Here is a 17,366-nt window from a genome sequence, read left to right on the forward strand (position 1 = left end):
GTCTAAGGCACTTGACTGCTAACCAGAAGGCTGGCGGTTCAAACCCACCAGCCACTCCTCAGAAGGAAGGTTGGGCAATCTACTTCCACAGTGATACTGCCTCGGAAACCCAAGGAGGGGTCGCTATGAGTCAGGTCTGACTCCACGGCACATTAACAACAACAATGCTAAAATGAAGGAGCCCTCATGGCACAAGTGGTTAAGTGCTAGATTGCTAACAGAAAGGTTGGTGGTTTGAACTCACTAGCTGCTCCATGGAAGAAAAATGAGGCAGTCTGCTTCCATAAAGATTACCTATCGAGAAACCCTACGGAGCAGTTCTACTATAAGGTTGTTATGAGTCAGAATTAACTCGATGGTAATGGGGTTTTTCAATGTTAAATGTATGGGATATGGCAAACACACCATGTCCATTGCAAAATGTGTAAGCGTTACTGAGCTTAGGCCTTGTAAACAGAAGAATTTACTTTATTAAAGCACTTGGCCTTTAATCGAATACAGTTCCGTTTTTCTTGACTACCGTGAAGCAGCGCTAAGCGAACTGGCTCAACCAGGGCTAGCTTTTTTTGCGATACAAATTTTCTTCTTCTTTCCTCCTTTAATTCTGTCTTTAAAACTTGTTGAGTCAATGCTGACTCATGGTGACCTCATGTGTTAGAGAGTAGGGCTGTTCCATAGGGTTTTCTTGGCTGTGATCTTTACTCAAGCAGATGACCAGGCCTTTCTTTGTGGAGCTGCTGGCCAGGTTTGAACTGCTAACCTTTAGGCTAGTAGGTGAGTGCAAACCATGTGTGCCATCCAGGGACCTCTAATTCTAATTCTGTCTTTAATTGTTTTCCAGTACTATTGTGTCCATGTTTTCATGGGATGTTGCCTCAAATACATGTTGGATTCAAGCAGGATCTGAAAGACCCACAACCACAAAACATCATGTTAAATAAAGAGAGTAACATTTACAATTTGACTCAAATTCATAATAATGAATACCTTACATTCATTTACTGTTGTTAAAGTACAAGTAACTTTTCAGACTCTCCCTCCCTATTATTTTCAAGGAGGAGCCCTGGTTGCACAGTGGTTAAGCACTCAACTGCTAATAGAAATGTAGACAGTTCAAACCCACCAACTGCTCCACAGGAGAAAGATGAGACAGTCTACTTTCGTAAAGATTAACAGCCTTGGAAACCCTGTAGGGTAGTTCTATCCTGTCATATAAAGTCACTGTAAATTGGAAACAACGCAACAGTGGGCTTTATTGTTTCAACAAGATATACCCACTCCCCACTTACAGATGTGATTAGGTTGTTATGTGAAAATTATTCTTGTTAGGTGCCACCGAGTTGGCTCCGACTCGTAGCAACCCTATGTAAAACAGAAGAAAACACTGCCCAGTCCTGAGCCAACCTCACAATCATTGCTATACCTGAGCCCATTGTTGCAGTTACTGTGTCAATCCATCTTGTTGAGGGTCTTCCCCTTTTTCACTGAGCCTCCACTTTAGCAAGCATGATATCCAGGGAATGGTCCCTTCTGACAACATGACCAAAGTAGGAGAGACAAAGTCTAGCCATTCTCGCACCAAGGAGCATCCCAGATGGACTTCTTCCAGGACAGATTTGTTCATTCTTCTGGCAGTCCATGGTACTTTCAGTACTCTTTGCCAACACCACAACTTAAAAGCATCAACTCTTCCTTGGTCTTCATTGTCCAGCTTTCACATGCACATTGTTATTGTTGTCAGGTGCCATCAAGTTGGCTTCAACTCATAGCTATGCTATGTACAACACAACGAAACGCTGCCTGTCCTGCAAGCAGACAATGTTTCACTGCTGAAGAGCAAAGATATCTCTGAAGACTAAAGTGTGCCGAAGTCAAGCCACGGTATTTTCAATAGATTTACATGCATGTGAACCACCAATCGTCTGTCAGTTTGTCATATTGTGGTGGCTTGCGTGTTGCTGTGAGGCTGGAGGCTATGTCACTGCTATTTCAAATACCAGCAGGGTCACCCATGGTGGGCAGGTTTCCAGCACAGCTTCCAGACTAAGATAGACTCAGAAGTAGGAAGGGGCCATCTGCTGCTTAAAAAGTTGGCCAGTAAACCACCAGCCTTCTAGTTAGCAGTCAAATGCTTTAGGATAGGGCGCTCTGGTGGTGCAGTGCATAAGGAATGTGACTGCTAATCCAAAGGTTGGCAGTTACTGGCCAGCCACTCTGTGGGCTTTATTATTTGTCAGGGCAATCTACTTCCACAAAGATTACCACCTCAGAAACCCAATGGGGGTCACTATGAGTTGGAATCGACTTGATGCCAATGGGTTTGTTTTTGGTTTTGCAACACCCTTAATCAAGTCACAGCCCTGATCCTTGGTGTTTGGCCTGCAGCGCCTTTTTTTTTTTTTTTAAATTTTATTTTGATTTGGGTGAAGATTCACAGAGTAAATTCACTTTTCATACAGCAGTTCACATATACTTTGTCTCATGTCATTGACCAAAATTTACAATGCAACAACCAGCTCCCCTCCCACTTCCTCCCCATAGTTACCTCCTCCCAGTGTCCATCCCTTCATACTCTTCTGCACCCTGAGCTATCTCCCTGTGCATAAGCAGCCCTTCCTTCTCCCATGATTGTTCTCTCCAAGGAGTGTATCTACCTCAGGTAAATGTTCAACTCATATGCGTCTTTTGTTTGGCTGGAAACCACAGGTGTGGGTTCAATTCCAGACCTGAAGGGCAGCTAGGGGCCATAGTCTCAGTGGTTTCACCAGGCTCTATTGGACCAGCAAACCTGGTCCCCACCTTCTTTTTTTTTTTGCCTCCAAATGATTTTGAGTTTTGTTCCACATTGTTCTCCCTCTCTATGCAGAATCTCGTACATCCCTTCCAAGTGGATGACAGTGGTAGCCGGGCACCATCTAGTTCTTCTGGTCTCATAGTTGTATAGGTTGCAGATCAGATGGTGTACCAGTCGCTAGGACTGATTGTTTCCATTCATTTGGTTTTCTTCTTTCTTCTTGACGAGGAGACACCCATTGTTGCATCTAGATGGCAGCTTGCTAGCTTTTAAGATCCCAGTCACTACTCGCCAAAGTAGGAGGTGGAACAATGTTTTGTATAGTATGTTATGCCAATTGAGCTTGATGTCCCCCCTGCAGCGCCTTTTATCTTACAAGAAATAAAAAGAGAAGTTGGCAGGGAGAAGGGTATCTGATACCACCAAGAGAAAAGAGCCAGGGTGTCCCTTAGACCAAGGGTCCCTGCACTGGGAAGTTCCTAGACCCAGAGGAAGATGGATGCCAAGACACATAGCAATCTCCAAGGAATGCTGGGGCCACAGATGATGAGACAAGGACCTTCCTCCTAACAGTGAGCCAACAGAGAAAGCCTTCTTCTTCTTTTTTTTTAAATTGTGATTTGGGTGAAAGTTTACAAATTCACTTTCCATACAGCAGTTCACATACACCCTGTCTCATGACATTGACTACAATTTAGCCCAGTGCAACAGCTCCCCTCCCACTTCCTCCCGACAGTTACCTCTTCCCTGGAGTCCATCCCTCCATGCACTCCTGTCCCCTGACCTGTCTCCCTGTGCATAAACAGCCCTTCTTTCTCCCATGATTGTTCTCTCCAAGGAGTGTATCTACCTCAGGTAAATGTTCAACTCATATGCGTCTTTTGTTTGGCTGGAAGCCAAAGGTGTGGGTTCAATTCCAGACCTGAAGGGCAGCTAGGGGCTATAGTCTCAGTGGTTCCACCAGGTTCTATCATACCAGCAAATCCGGTCCCCCCCCGCCTTTTCTTTTTTCCCAAATGATTTTGAGTTTTGTTCTACATTGTTCCCCTCTCTATCCAGGATCTCCTCCATAAATTCCCCTCTGAGTGGTTGACAGTGCTAGCTGGGCACCATCTAATTCTTCTGGTCTCATAGTCATATAGGCTGTGGATTGCATGGTGTACCAGTCACTTGGACTATTTGTTTCCATGAATCTTTGGTTTTCTTCATTCTTCTTTGCTCTGGACGAGGAGAGACCCGTCATTGCATCTAGATGGCTGTCTGCAAGCTTTTGAGATCCCAGTCACTACTCACCCAAGTAGGAGGTGGAACAATGTTTTGTGTTGTATGTTATGACAATTGAGCTTGATGTCCCCTGTGACTATGGTCCCAAGCCCACAGGTTCAATTACTCACTCCCTCTGGGTAGCTGGCTGTGACCAAGAAGTGGCTACGACCTTGTCCCCTGTCAGCTCAACTATACACCTGGGGATTCTTACATAGAAATACACTTGTAGAACCATTGTCTGCCAACCCTATATACATGGTCTTGGATATATTCCCTGCTGCACAGACATACTTAATAGTTCAGCCTGTCCACCCATCTATCCACCCATATACCTATGTTTGCCTTCACTGACAACGCAGTACTGTATGTGCGAAAGGGTTCATCTTTGTTATCTGCACCTCCCATGTACCTATTTCTCTTCCTCAAAGCCACAGTGTTGATCACTCACATTTGGTACACTGCACTTCTCTTCACCCAAATCAGTACTTATCTCTACCTAACAGTGTTCCCTCCCCTCCCCTCCCACCCCTGGTAACCAATAAAGAAAATTTCTTTCCATATATAAAACTTTCCTTGACTTTTACAATAATGGACTAATACAATATTTGTTCTTCTGTGATTGACTTATTTCACTCAACATAATGTCCTCCAAGTTCATCCACATTATGTGGTATGTTGCAGATTCTATGTTATTCTTTAGGGTTCCGTAGTATTCCATTGTGTGTATGTATCATAGTTTGGTTATCCACTCCACAGTTAATGGACACCTAGGTTGTTTCCATCTTTTGCCTATTGTAAATAGTGCTGTGATGAACATGAGTGTGCACGTCTGTTCTTGTCCTGGCTCTCACTTCTTTAGGATATATACCTAGTAATGGAATGGTTGGGTCAAATGGTATTTCTAATTCCAACTTTTTAAGGAATTGCCATACTGCTTTCCACAATGGTTGTACCATTTTACAGTCCCACCAGCAGTGTATGAGAGTCCCAATCTCTCCACAACCTCGCCAGCATTTGTTATTTTCTGTCTTGTTGAACTTTGCTACCAGTGCTGGAGCAAGATGGTATCTCATTGTTGTTTTGATTTGCATCTCTCTAATGGCTAATGTGGGAGCTCTGGTAGCATAGTGGCTAAGACACTTGCCTGCTAACCAGATGGCTGGCGGTTCAAACCCACCAGCCACTCCTCGGAAGGAAGGTTGGGCAATCCTACTTCCGTAGTGATACTGCCTCGGAAACCCAAGGAGGGGTCGCTATGAGTCGGGGCCGACTCGACGGCACATAACAACAACAACAACAATGGCTAATGTAGTGATACTGTCTCGGAAACCCAAGGAGGGTCACTATGAGTCGGGGACAACTCGACGGCATATAACAATGGCTAATGATCATGAGCATTTCTTCATACGTTTGTTGGCCGCCTGAATATCCTCCTTGGTGAAGTGTCTATTCATGTCTCAGAGAAAGTCTTCTTCTGTAACTAGTACCCTGAATTCAGACTTCTAGCCTCCTAAACAGTGAGAGAATAAATTTGTTTGTTAAACCCTCACTTGTGGTATTTCTGTTATAGTAGCTCTAGGTAACCGACAACAGTTTTTTTAAAAAAACTGTTGTCATAAATGCAAAATGTCAGGTAACAAGACAGTTGTTAAGTGAAGAATAGGTGTACTTCTAAATTTGTTTTATTATAAATACATGTACCTTCAAGTTTCTCCTGTTTCCTATCCAAATTCTCAATGCCCTTTTGAGCTACTGTTCTGAGTCAACCCTGTTACCAGAAATGCAGAGAAACCTGGACACTTAATATGTACTCTTTATTTAACCAATTTGGCATAACACAATAGCTACTTCTCAGTGCCTCCACCCCAAAACATTATTCTTCCCACAATAGTTTCACACTAAAATACTCATCTCTCTTATACACATCTCTGCTCCTCCTTCCTGAGATACCACCAAGATATAAGGCCTGCTTGAGTCTCACCTAAGGCTTCTGGACAAAACTCTACTACTAACCTGCTATCTCCTTTTCTGTTACTCCAAATCCCTCGTCCCGTCCCTCTGTGCTGGACAGATTAGGGGAGGCCTTGAACGTTTCAATGTCTACCATGCCCACAGCTCCCTTTTGAGGGAAATGGCTCAGATCTTTTCCTTCCTTCCCGACATTACTATGTTCCTGGATTGTGCTTTAAGTGAAGTCAAAGCAATGACACTGGACACTGCTCTGGACCAGGATTCATGTGTAAGGCATAGGCAATCACTTATGTGCTGGACCTAACACACATTAGCTGTCCCCAAGGCAGGAAGAACCACCTGATGGGCAATGTCAGATTACTCAGTAAGGTAAGCATGGGCTTATTTGTATTTGTGTTTACAATTTCACATTTTTTTCACCACATCCAAGATTCTGCTTCTAGGTATGGCTGGTATCTGTCTCTCCCCCAATCCCACAGCACCTTCCTATAGAATCAAAGCCTCTTTTCAAATGTGCAATCCCTGACAGGGACAGAGTAACCTGTAAGCAAGGTAAACACAGGCATAGTTTGCTTATTAACTAATCTGTAGCAAAGCTTTACATGTTTTTCATGTGGTGAACCCATTTTGCATGTGACAAAACCCAGGTGAAATTTTTACTTACAGATTAGTAAGCAAAAGTAAGCCCATGCTTACCTGGCTTATTGGGTAATCCGTCCCTGCTGATGGGATTTTCTATGTATCTGAAATTCTTCATTTTAAGGAAAGGTTCTCAATTTTCACATATTAGAAACGAGACTAGACAGGAATGACTATTATATTCTGGTGTTGGGGAAACAGATAAAATTCAGCCAGTTCAGAGCCTAAGAATTCAGGCTGGCTTGAGTCCTAGGACTGGTAATACAAATCTTCAACATAATGTATGCCTTCCCAAATGGCTGACCTCTCCAACAGAAGGTACTAAAAATAATCCCTGTATCTGAACAGGCACAGGGTGATTACAAATTATAAATGATTAAAATGCCATTCTTTTTTCAGTCCTACATCTTTGCACTGTTCCCTCTGCAAGAGCACCTGTCTCTTATTTGCCTGAAAAAGTAACTCTTTGAAGTTCAACTCAAAAGCCACCCCCCTCTGCTCCCAAGGTGGCATGAATATATCTCTATCAATGTCAGTACCCAAATACTGTTTACCTGCATTCCCCTCCTGCAAGATCATTATGAGAACTTGAAGGGCTAGGATCAATCTTTGTATCCCAGTTGGCAGCAGAATACTTAGCACATCATCCAAGATGCAACAATTGGCCTCTGTTTCCATGAGCAACAGAGGAAGGAGACCCAGGCATCAGAGAAGCAACTGGACTGCAGGACTAACTGCATCCATGAACCACTGCATCCTGTGCCATGAGACCATAATAACCAGATGGTGCCCAGCTACCATTACTGAACATTTTGACTAGGGACATAATAGGGACTTCAAAAGGGAGAAAAACATGGAAAAGAATTCTAAATTCTTAAAGATCCCAGTCTTACTGGACCCATTGAGACTGAAGGAACCCCTGAATCCACTGCCTGTCTTATCTTTAAAAACCTTCCACCAAAACTATTCCCTGAAGTCATTTTTAAACTAAACAACACATTAGCTCAATTAGTAAAAAAATGCTTGCTTTGAGCATTGCATTTTTTAAAAAGATGCTATATATATATTCAATCCAGTTGACAACAGTAACTCTAAAAGCACAGATGAGAAGGGGGTCTGTGAGTCTTAAGTTAATGGTGGTAAAAAATTAGAAATAGTGAGATTGTTGACACAAAGTGAAGAATGTAACCAACGTCACTGAATGCTACGTGTAGAAATTGTTGAATGGGTACATGTTTTGCTCTTATATTTTCACCACCCTCCCCCATTTTTTTTAAAAGGAATACTTGGCACGTAATGGGCACTGATTAAATGTTTTTGTGGACAGGAAGAGGTTCCCAGGCCAGGACTACATCTTTGTGATCTCACCTGGGCAGGAGATCCAAAGCATACATGTATCCTCTAGACCATCAGCCCAACAGAATGTTCCACAACGATTAAGATCTTCTACAGCCATGCCGTTCAATATGAAGCCACTAGTCATCTGTGGCTACTAAGCACCTGAAATGTGGCTAGTGTGAATGAGGAATCAAAGCTTTAATTTTGATAACATGTAGAAAAGTCACGTGGCTACCTTCCTGGACAGCAGACCTCAAGACTATGCTTCTGCTTAGAGTGGTATTTTATGGCCCTGCAATTTAACTCCGTATTTTTTAAAGACTGAAATATTTGGTATGCTACCTAAAAGCAGATCAAACCTTAGACCCAGAATGAAGCAGACTAAAGTGTATCATCTTCTGCAGAGGTATCTGCAGACCCAACAATCAGAGGAGAGTCATTTTTATATCACAGATATAGGAGCCTTTCAGGGACACCAAGAGGCTACTCCTTATATACATTTCTGCCAAGGCCTTAAGTTGGTTAGATTCTATCTGTCTTTCAGCTCTACACTCCTGACTTGCCATTCTCCTGGCCTTTCTGAAATAACCTAGATGCTTACGTGTTAATAAAAAAAGAAAAATACAAGGCCAAGAAGTCTGTCTCTGAGAAGATACTATGCTACTCTATACACAAGTCCTTTCCTAAATTTCCAAGAATATCTATCTGGATGTGTTACAAACTCTATGAGATAAAGGAGATCTAGCCATTATGGTATACAACATCTCCACATCAGGAGAAACATGGTTTCTGAAACATGTGCTAAGGGTGAAGGGAGTTAGTTCAAGACTGCACTGCACAAAACTAAAGTTAGCATTCTAGGAAAATGCAGGGAAAGGACAATTTGCCAGATTTGAGCATAGAGGCCACAGAGAAATTAGTATATGAAGGCCAAAGTACAAGAGAATGCTGTGATTCATGGTTTCAGGATTTATTTAGGTGTGTAGCAAAGCCAGACTTTGGACTTTTCTGGATTTGTGTGACATTAAAAAAAAAAAAAAAAAAAAAATTGAACATTGAGACTGAATCAATAGCCATTTCATACATTAACTTACTATTTCAAACTATGATGGCCCAAACAGTTTTTTAACTGACCTTTTCAAATACTTTGAACCTCAGGTCCAGAAAAATGGATTAATCATGATCTTTGATTCATGACACTCTTAACACTGACTCACATATGGCCTGCTTTTAAGCATGGGGTCCCTGGGTGAAGCAGTTACCAAGCTCAGCTTCTAATTGAAAGGTTAGAGGTTCAAGTACACCCAGAGGCATCTGGGAAGAAAAGCCTGGTGATATGCTTTGAAATATCAGACACTGAAAAACCCTATGGAATGTATTTCTACTCTGATACACATGGGGTCATCATGACTTAGAATCAACTCAATGGCAACTGGTTTTTATTATAATCATTTCGAAACTACTAACCCATAGGTACTACTTACTAGCCCATCCCCTGACTCCTCTCATCTAAGGATATCTTATATCTAATGAATTAAAAGACTGGCTTCTTCCTACTTTTAATGCCTTTATCTTGTCTTACTCTACTGACTAGGATCCCCAATGCAAGTGTGAATATAAGCAGTCATTTTGGGCCTTTGATTCTGACTTTAAAAAGGAAAGAATCAGTTTCCTCTTTTTGGAAGATGTTTACTTTTGTTTTTCGGTTATTTATTTGCATAGACATTATCAGCTTAAGGAAAACCCCTTCTAGTCCTAAATTATTAAGCATTTTTATCATGAATGGGTGTTGAAATCTTACTTCATATGAATCTATGGAGATGGCTGTATTGTTTTATTTTGTTAATGTAATAAATTATATTTATAGATTTTAATACTAAGTCATCCTTACATATAAATAAATGAATTTAAACCTAGAAATATATATAAAAAAATACTTCTGTCATCTGCTAATATTTCATGTTTAGAAGGGGCTGGCAGCCAGGTGCATTTGAAAACCTCAGGAAAAAATGATCTCTTAAAGGTCTTTCTTCTCTATAGCTTTCCAACTGCCTGTCTGAACTATGCTTTTTCAGTTGCTCTAATTGTATCAGGGAAAAAGAAGCTTCTACTAGAAGCTAATTCAGTGTGACAAAGGCAGAACAGGGAATCAGACAAGGGCTAGAAAAGGGCTAAGAGAAGTTCTTGGCTTTGACATAATGCTGACATCTTCAATTTATAGGAATATAAGATCACCATTTATCATCATTAGTCATAAACAGAAGTGCGACAGACACTAACAGTATTGTTACAAAAGTAAGAAAGTACAAAACTGAAAGGCCAAAAGTCAAAATGAACTACCAGAAACAATCACTGAGGGGGAAAAAAAAAATCATACAAGGAGTGTTCTGGTTTTCCTTTTTATTTAATCAAAGACTGGTGAATAAACATAAATACAGCACAATTACTTCAGATCATTCTTCATGTTGTATACACACAGACTGATGAATGTATTCTAAAAGAAACCTGCAGCCATCAACGAAATGCATACAGCTTTTCCTTTCCTTGCTCAAAAAAATTGAAACCACACAAACTTAGAATCTCATCAGCACACACTCTCCTGTGACAAATGATTCAGACATAAATAGTGGGTGCAAAGAAACTATATGCTAACATATGTATAACCTTTGTTAATGGGCGGGGGGAACAACCAAAAAACAAAACAAAACAAAACCAGAAGCAGCCATAATGATTAAGATACATTCAGTTACTGATAACTAGTTGTGCCCTAAGGGGCATTATCAAAAGAGAATCGTGCTGCAGAGAAAAGCTATATATACATACACAATGAGAAAATAAACTGCAAGATTAACGCATGCATGTTTAATACTGGAAAAATCACAGCCCTCCAAAATTGCTCCATGTTTGTTATAAAAAGCCCTCTGCACTCAACTAAAATTAAAATGATCTTAAAAGGATAATACTTGTAAAGTTTACTTAAGTCTTTTCAGCCACAGAAACTGCAATGGAAATAAATGTTCAGAGTCATTTTCAAAACAAAAACAAAAATCTATTCTTCTGATGACATGCATGATTAAAAGGTCTATGCAAGATACATTGCTCTACATTCCCAATGACTAGGAAAAAAAAGCTCAAGTCAATTTTTAGTTTGCAGATGGTCAAAGGATTTTGTATTCCAGCAGGAGTTCAAATCTTCTGGATCTTTTCACCAACAACTACTGGATTTTCTTTTCTGATTTTCTCAGCAGCATCAGCTTTGTAATTGTAAGAGCAATTGTGTACATCTGAGTAACGGTGTACACCACAGTAAACATTTCCACACCGGCATTCAAACCCTGGAAGTAGATCAATATATATATGTAAGCTGGATCGAAGGTCTAAGTATTAAGTTCCTCTGCTTAATTAAAGTGAAACAGAATCATGTATTTAGGGTACCAATCTAAACTAGAGATTTATTCTAAATAAGCTAACTAACAGCCTCACAATCTAATGAACATTCTCAAAATTCACTAGCTGATAGCTTCATTTTTTGCTTCTATTTACAAAGGTAAGTCTTCACTGGAACAAGTCATAACCAAGTATCTGAACTCAAATTTCTTCATCTGTGATATGGTCAAATCTACTTCCTGTCAAAAACAGGGTGGCTAAATTGAAAATGTAAAACATTTCTCAAAGCCAAATACTATTATGTGAAAATAAGCACACTGTTACAAAACAATCTTAACATTTTAATTAAGACCAAATAAAATCTTGGCAAGAACTGTTAATAACACATTATCTATACTGTTGCAATTATTAATTATTATTAATATTATCCATGTTAGCTTTCCTTTGCCAGCTTCCAATGTACATGCAAATCCTACTTTGGTGTACTGATATCAAGCATGGGATCTAGAGTCAGGTTGCCTAAGTCTGAATCCACTTACTAGTGAAGGCAAGTTACTAAGCCTCTCTGGGTCTTAGATTCTGCAATAGTATCTGTGCAGTAAGTTACTGTAAGGATTAAATAAGGAATGTTTCAGGTGCTTCACATATAGTAAGTACACAATAAATACTATTTATTTTAGAGAAATCTCCAAAGAATTGAAGTCAAAGAGAGACACAAGGGGTGTAAATAGCTTCTATGTAAAACAAGTCCTGCTCCTCCAAAATTAGGTTCTTATGGTAGAATGGAAGTGTTGGAAATGCAGCCTAGGAACTAGTATTTTAAAACACAGCCATTTAACATTAAGTTCCTTTACCACATTTTAACTTCAAAAACATTATATAACTTCATACTAATGAATAAGAAAATGAAGCCAAGAGTAACACTAATAAACTGACAAGCTTTTATGTGAAACATAAAATGAAATGAAGATGACTAGATCTCAGTCTTCTAATTGTGAAGCCAGAGTTTATGAGACTATATTTGATATTAAATATGGTTATTTAAAAATACCTTGTTTATTCACGTCCATATTCTTTAAATAAACATTATTTGCCAAGATTTGGGGTTAAAGTATGGGCCAGTTTTAAACATCTTTATATAATAGACTCTATTATCCTTCCCTCCTCATCTCCAACCCATTTGTGAGCCAGAGTACTTTTCCAAAGCATAGTTTTACTCAAACTCTTATCTACTCTCCTGCACCCATAAGTCAAATTTTTATGTAAAGCATAATGCCTGGCAGAATCAATACTCAATAAAAGGTAGCCATCAGCTGCGACATCTCTGAGTAATGAGAACTGTTAACATGTTTGGCCACTAATAGGAAGGGTGGAGGTTTGAGTTTGCCAGTCTGCCTCAAAAGGCTGACTGTACAAGTCCACCCACAGGTATCTTCTAAGAAAGGCCTGCTGGTCTACCTGCAAAAAATTAGCCACTAAAAACGCTGCGTGGAGCACAGTTCTACTATGACACATATGGGATTGCCACGAGTCAGAACCAACTTGATGGCAGATGATTTTATTTACAGTTACAATTGCTCTTCATCAATTAACTGCAGTACTCTTCGTCAGCCTTCTCTCTCTGTTCCTGTCATACAACCACCTTCTTCACTTATTAGGTATTATAGCTAAATGCCCCTCCATGCTCCCTAAATGTGCCCTATTTTTAACTTTCTTTAAGCTTTTCTTCATGTTATTCCTTTTGTCAGAATGTTCCTGTTTCTATCAGTTACAAGTCCTACCCATCACTAAAGACACACTGAAACATTCTGCCTTTATGATATTTTTCCTAATGGGCCTTCTGTCCCCTTCTTTTATGTAAATTAATTAACTCCTTTCCCAGAATTTCATAAGTACTTAATAATCTACTTTCTTTACTAAATACTTTCCAACATTTTTTCCTCCCTTTCCTAATAATAATGCCATCTGACAGCTATGCTATAATAGAAAACAGGCATTGTTTATTTATTCTGAGGCAGCCCTGGGATAATTCTTTTATATATATTAACATGTTGAATCCTGACAAGCTTATAATCATACAACTTTAATGTGAAATTAGCACCATTTTACATATAATAAGCACTTCCAGCTTGCCCTGTACTTTAAAATATTCTTTCTCATACCCAATTTCTGGCACCTTGAAGGCAGGAGCCATCTTTATATCTTAACAGCTCCTGCTACACAGTAACCCTACAGGACAGAGTAGAACTGCTCCACAGGGTTTCTAAGTACATAAAGCTTTATGGAAGCAGACTGCCTGACTTTTCTCCCACGGAGTGGCCAGTGGGTTCAAACCAATGACCTTCCGTTAGCAGTTGAGCACTTAACCACTGTGCCACCAGGGCCTCCTTACTTATGAAGTATTCTCAAATTCAGACGAAATCAGTTTTTATAATAAAAGCTATTCATTTCACTTGAAGTCTTATAATTAAAGCTATTTTTTATTTCTTTAAGAAAATACAGAAAGTGAAGTATTCCCAACATTATCTCTCATAGGAACAAAAACTATTTCAATTGAAGTCCGTCATAGTAAATCAGGCATTATTTTAAAATATAATCTTAATTTTAAACCATTTGATTTGGGTCCTTACCAGTAAGTCCCACTTTCTTCCTGCACATGAAACAGCGATTCTTTTTTTGTTTTGGTTTTTCAAGAGACTTATTTTGCTCTTCAGATGGCTGCTGTGCTGTATCTGGTACTGAAGCTGACAAAAACAGAAAGGAGGTAAAAATTATTCAATAAGATTGTCATATCTGGGTGTTTAGTGTCCCCCTACCTCATCTCCACCAATCCTTGTTATTCAGATGATATCTGAGGCATTATTTATTAGAATGGAAGGATGTTCATGTTAAACTACAAAGTAGCTTATATAATGTTGTTGTTGTTATGTGCCGTCAAGTCGGACCCGACTCACAGCGACCCCTCCTTGGGTTTGCAAGGCAGTATCACTACGGAAGTAGATTGCCCAACCTTTCTTCCGAGGAGTGGCTGATGGATTTGAACCGCCAGCCTTCTGGTTAGCAGTCAAGTGCCTTAAGCACTACACTACCAGAGCTCCCAGCTTATATATCAGCCCTTTAAAAAAATATATATGTATACACATGCAGAAAATAATCTAGGAGAATATACATATTGACAAGTTAATAGTGACTCTTATAAGGTGGATCTTATTATAGGTTAACTTCTTTTGGTTTAACTGTTATTTTCTACCAATAAAAGCTACACACATAAATATGACTTGAGTATTCTAAGGGACTGTGAAAGAAAGCGGCCCTAAGTATACTTGTAAACATCATCCAGGGTCAGAACTATATAGATTTCTCAAAAAAGAAAAAAGTGAAACCAAGATTCTGTAGAGTCCTAAGAATGTTTAAAGTTCTCAGAATGTTTCACATAAAAGCTTTAAAATGAGCTTTAAAATGTTAAGTATAAGATAAATTGATGTGTTTAATTGCTGAAACCAAGGTCACCTGCCCCAAGATTCAGGTCAAATTACTGCCTCTAACTAGTGTACTCGCCATCCCCACACCCCCCGCCCCAATCACCCACTAGTTTGGCTCTCCTAAATGCTGTCACCAGTTACTGTCCATAACAAACCTTGCAGGCATCATATCTTGCACTACAACAGTCAGTGGCTTGCCATGAATCAAGTTCTTAACCTCTTCAAATTTACCACCAACTAGTCTTTTCTCAGGAATTCATTGCAGAACCATTCTCTACTGGGAATACGCCATACACCTTTGCACACACCTTTTACAATCTATTCAAAAAGACTTCCCTTCTTTGTCTATCTGATCTAGGTCCTTCTCTTCTTTAAGGCTCGGCTCAAAACCTCCTTCCTCCAAAGAAGCTTTCCTTGTCTCAGTCCTCTAAAGCTTCTTACTCTACTTATCCTTAACATTCTTCACAGTCTACCAAATAGTGAATACTTCACATGTGACCCCTCACATCCTGCATCCAGTCTTAAATGAAAATCCTGCCTTAAATGAAAATCTAACCATGTCCTTTCTATTGATTAAAAAAATTATGATGGCTCTCCACTAGCCCCAGGATAAAATAAAGCTCAGAGGTTCTTCATGATTATCTTTCTCTCTCCAGTCTCTTTCTCATCATTTCTCAGTAACACCTCCATGTTTCACCTTTCTATTTGAGTATTCCCTGGACATATCAAACTCTCTCTTACCTCTAGGCTTCTGTACAAGTTTTATTTTTTACATGGAATACTCTTTCCCTGGACTTCTTGTCCCTGTTTTCATCTGGCTAACTCTAATGTAATCTGTCTTTCTTGTTTAAGTTTATATCATAAATTCTTAACACTACTCTCTCCTCACCTCCAAACCTTGGACTGGGAAATCCTAACTATGTGCCCCAAGAGTACTTTACACATTGTATTATCCTTCTTTGTTTGATTTACTCTGACTTAACTGTGAATTCTTTGTGGGCAGGAACCTGTCCTTTTCAGTCCTTAACAGTGCTTACTTACACAAGTGCCTGCTGTAGCAGGCACTCAATAAATATCTGTTAAGTTGAATTATTGACTGATTGACCTATTTTCTTTATAAGCCTTGCAACTACACTGTAAGCCCACTGAGGAGACAGGTGTTATCTTATTCCCTATTTGAATCTCCAGTTCCTGGCACAATTACTTCACATAGCAGATGCTCAAACATTTTCTGTAACGGATGTTAACTTACTTACATTAACACATGACTTCATATTTTAACACAGTAAGACAAAAGGCAAAATACCACCAACTAACAAATAAATATGTACTACTAAAAGATTCTATAGCATGACTACTCCACTTATGACAGGCTGAAGCTAGAAGGAAGACAGTTCCAATATAAATATTTTCTTTTTTGAACAAGAATATGGACAAATAAAACTTTTTATTTTCAAAAAATATCCTTAGACTATAAGCTCTATGAGGGCAAGGGCTATATGCCTTGCCTACCGTTTTATTCCCAGCCCCCTTCTATTTCCAGATACCAGCTTGAAATGGTATTGAAATGGAAAAGGGAAAAAAATAAATGTGTCTGCTATACATATAGATCTTACTGCATACATCAGCAAAGACATTTCACAATATTAACCCTAAGTATATGTGTAAGGCAAAATGGTCTCTCTTTAAAATGCAAACACACAACCTTTAAAGTTAAAGATCAGTAGGTAATCTAAAAACTTATAAACTAGGGCTCAAATCTGGAACCAAGGAACATCAGTTATATTCCCATGAGATTCAGGTGAATTCAGTGTACCTAAAACTAGTAGCTGATAGCCTGAATTAAAATATTTGCCAAATGAACTCACGGGCAAGATGAAACTTGCTCTACAAAAGTCTTTGATTTTCAGAAATCCCATTTCCTCAGTTTTAGATGAAAATTTCGTATCAAAGCATACTTTACCAAATTCTAGTTACATAAAGAAAATTAACTTGATCTTTAAAAAGGGCCATACAGTGGACTAAAGGGCAAAGGACCATAATCTCATTGAGCCTGAAGCCAGTAAGTCAGTTGGCTCTTAACTAGCTAGTTTTTCATATTCTAAAATGAGAATTGAAAACAGAGATAGGTGATGCCTATGTTGAATCCACTGGTCCTAATGGTCTATCTGGGAGGCCTATGGGATAGCATGAAGGCTGTGACATTAACTGCACAGCACATGCTAACTTAATTTTTATGAGAGTCTCAACTAGAGAGTGTCGACTGGCCATTACTGTTAAGATACTTCAAAAAGCACTGGACAGGTAAAATTAGTTTAACTACCCACATGGAGGATCACATTCCAGAGGAACAATGCCCTCTGCTCTGGGTCCTGAGGAATAAAAAAAAAAAAGGAAAGAAAAAATGTACAAGTACAACAATAAGTACATGCAACTAAATTAGCACTATCTCTGAGGGCATATTCATAAACGTTGTTGTTGTTGTTGTT

At 39.3% G+C, this 17,366-nt stretch overlaps 1 protein-coding gene across 1 annotated transcript in view; it reads right to left on the bottom strand.

Moving 5' to 3' along the window:
• Window positions 1–11,194: 11,194 nt before the first annotated feature.
• Window positions 11,195–17,366, bottom strand: part of ZFAND6 (zinc finger AN1-type containing 6) — a 16,626-nt gene continuing 10,454 nt past the window's right edge. The window contains exons 4-6 of the mRNA XM_042782430.1: window positions 17,205–17,249; window positions 14,026–14,139; window positions 11,195–11,343 (exon numbers count right to left, since the gene is read on the bottom strand). Of these exons, the coding sequence (XP_042638364.1) occupies window positions 11,195–11,343; window positions 14,026–14,139; window positions 17,205–17,249 (308 nt within the window). The remainder of the gene's footprint in view (window positions 11,344–14,025; window positions 14,140–17,204; window positions 17,250–17,366) is intronic.

This window comes from Orycteropus afer, unplaced genomic scaffold (assembly GCF_000298275.1).
Source record: "Orycteropus afer afer isolate SDZICR_OR568_19922 unplaced genomic scaffold, OryAfe1.0 scaffold00313, whole genome shotgun sequence".
NCBI lineage: Eukaryota > Metazoa > Chordata > Mammalia > Tubulidentata > Orycteropodidae > Orycteropus > Orycteropus afer.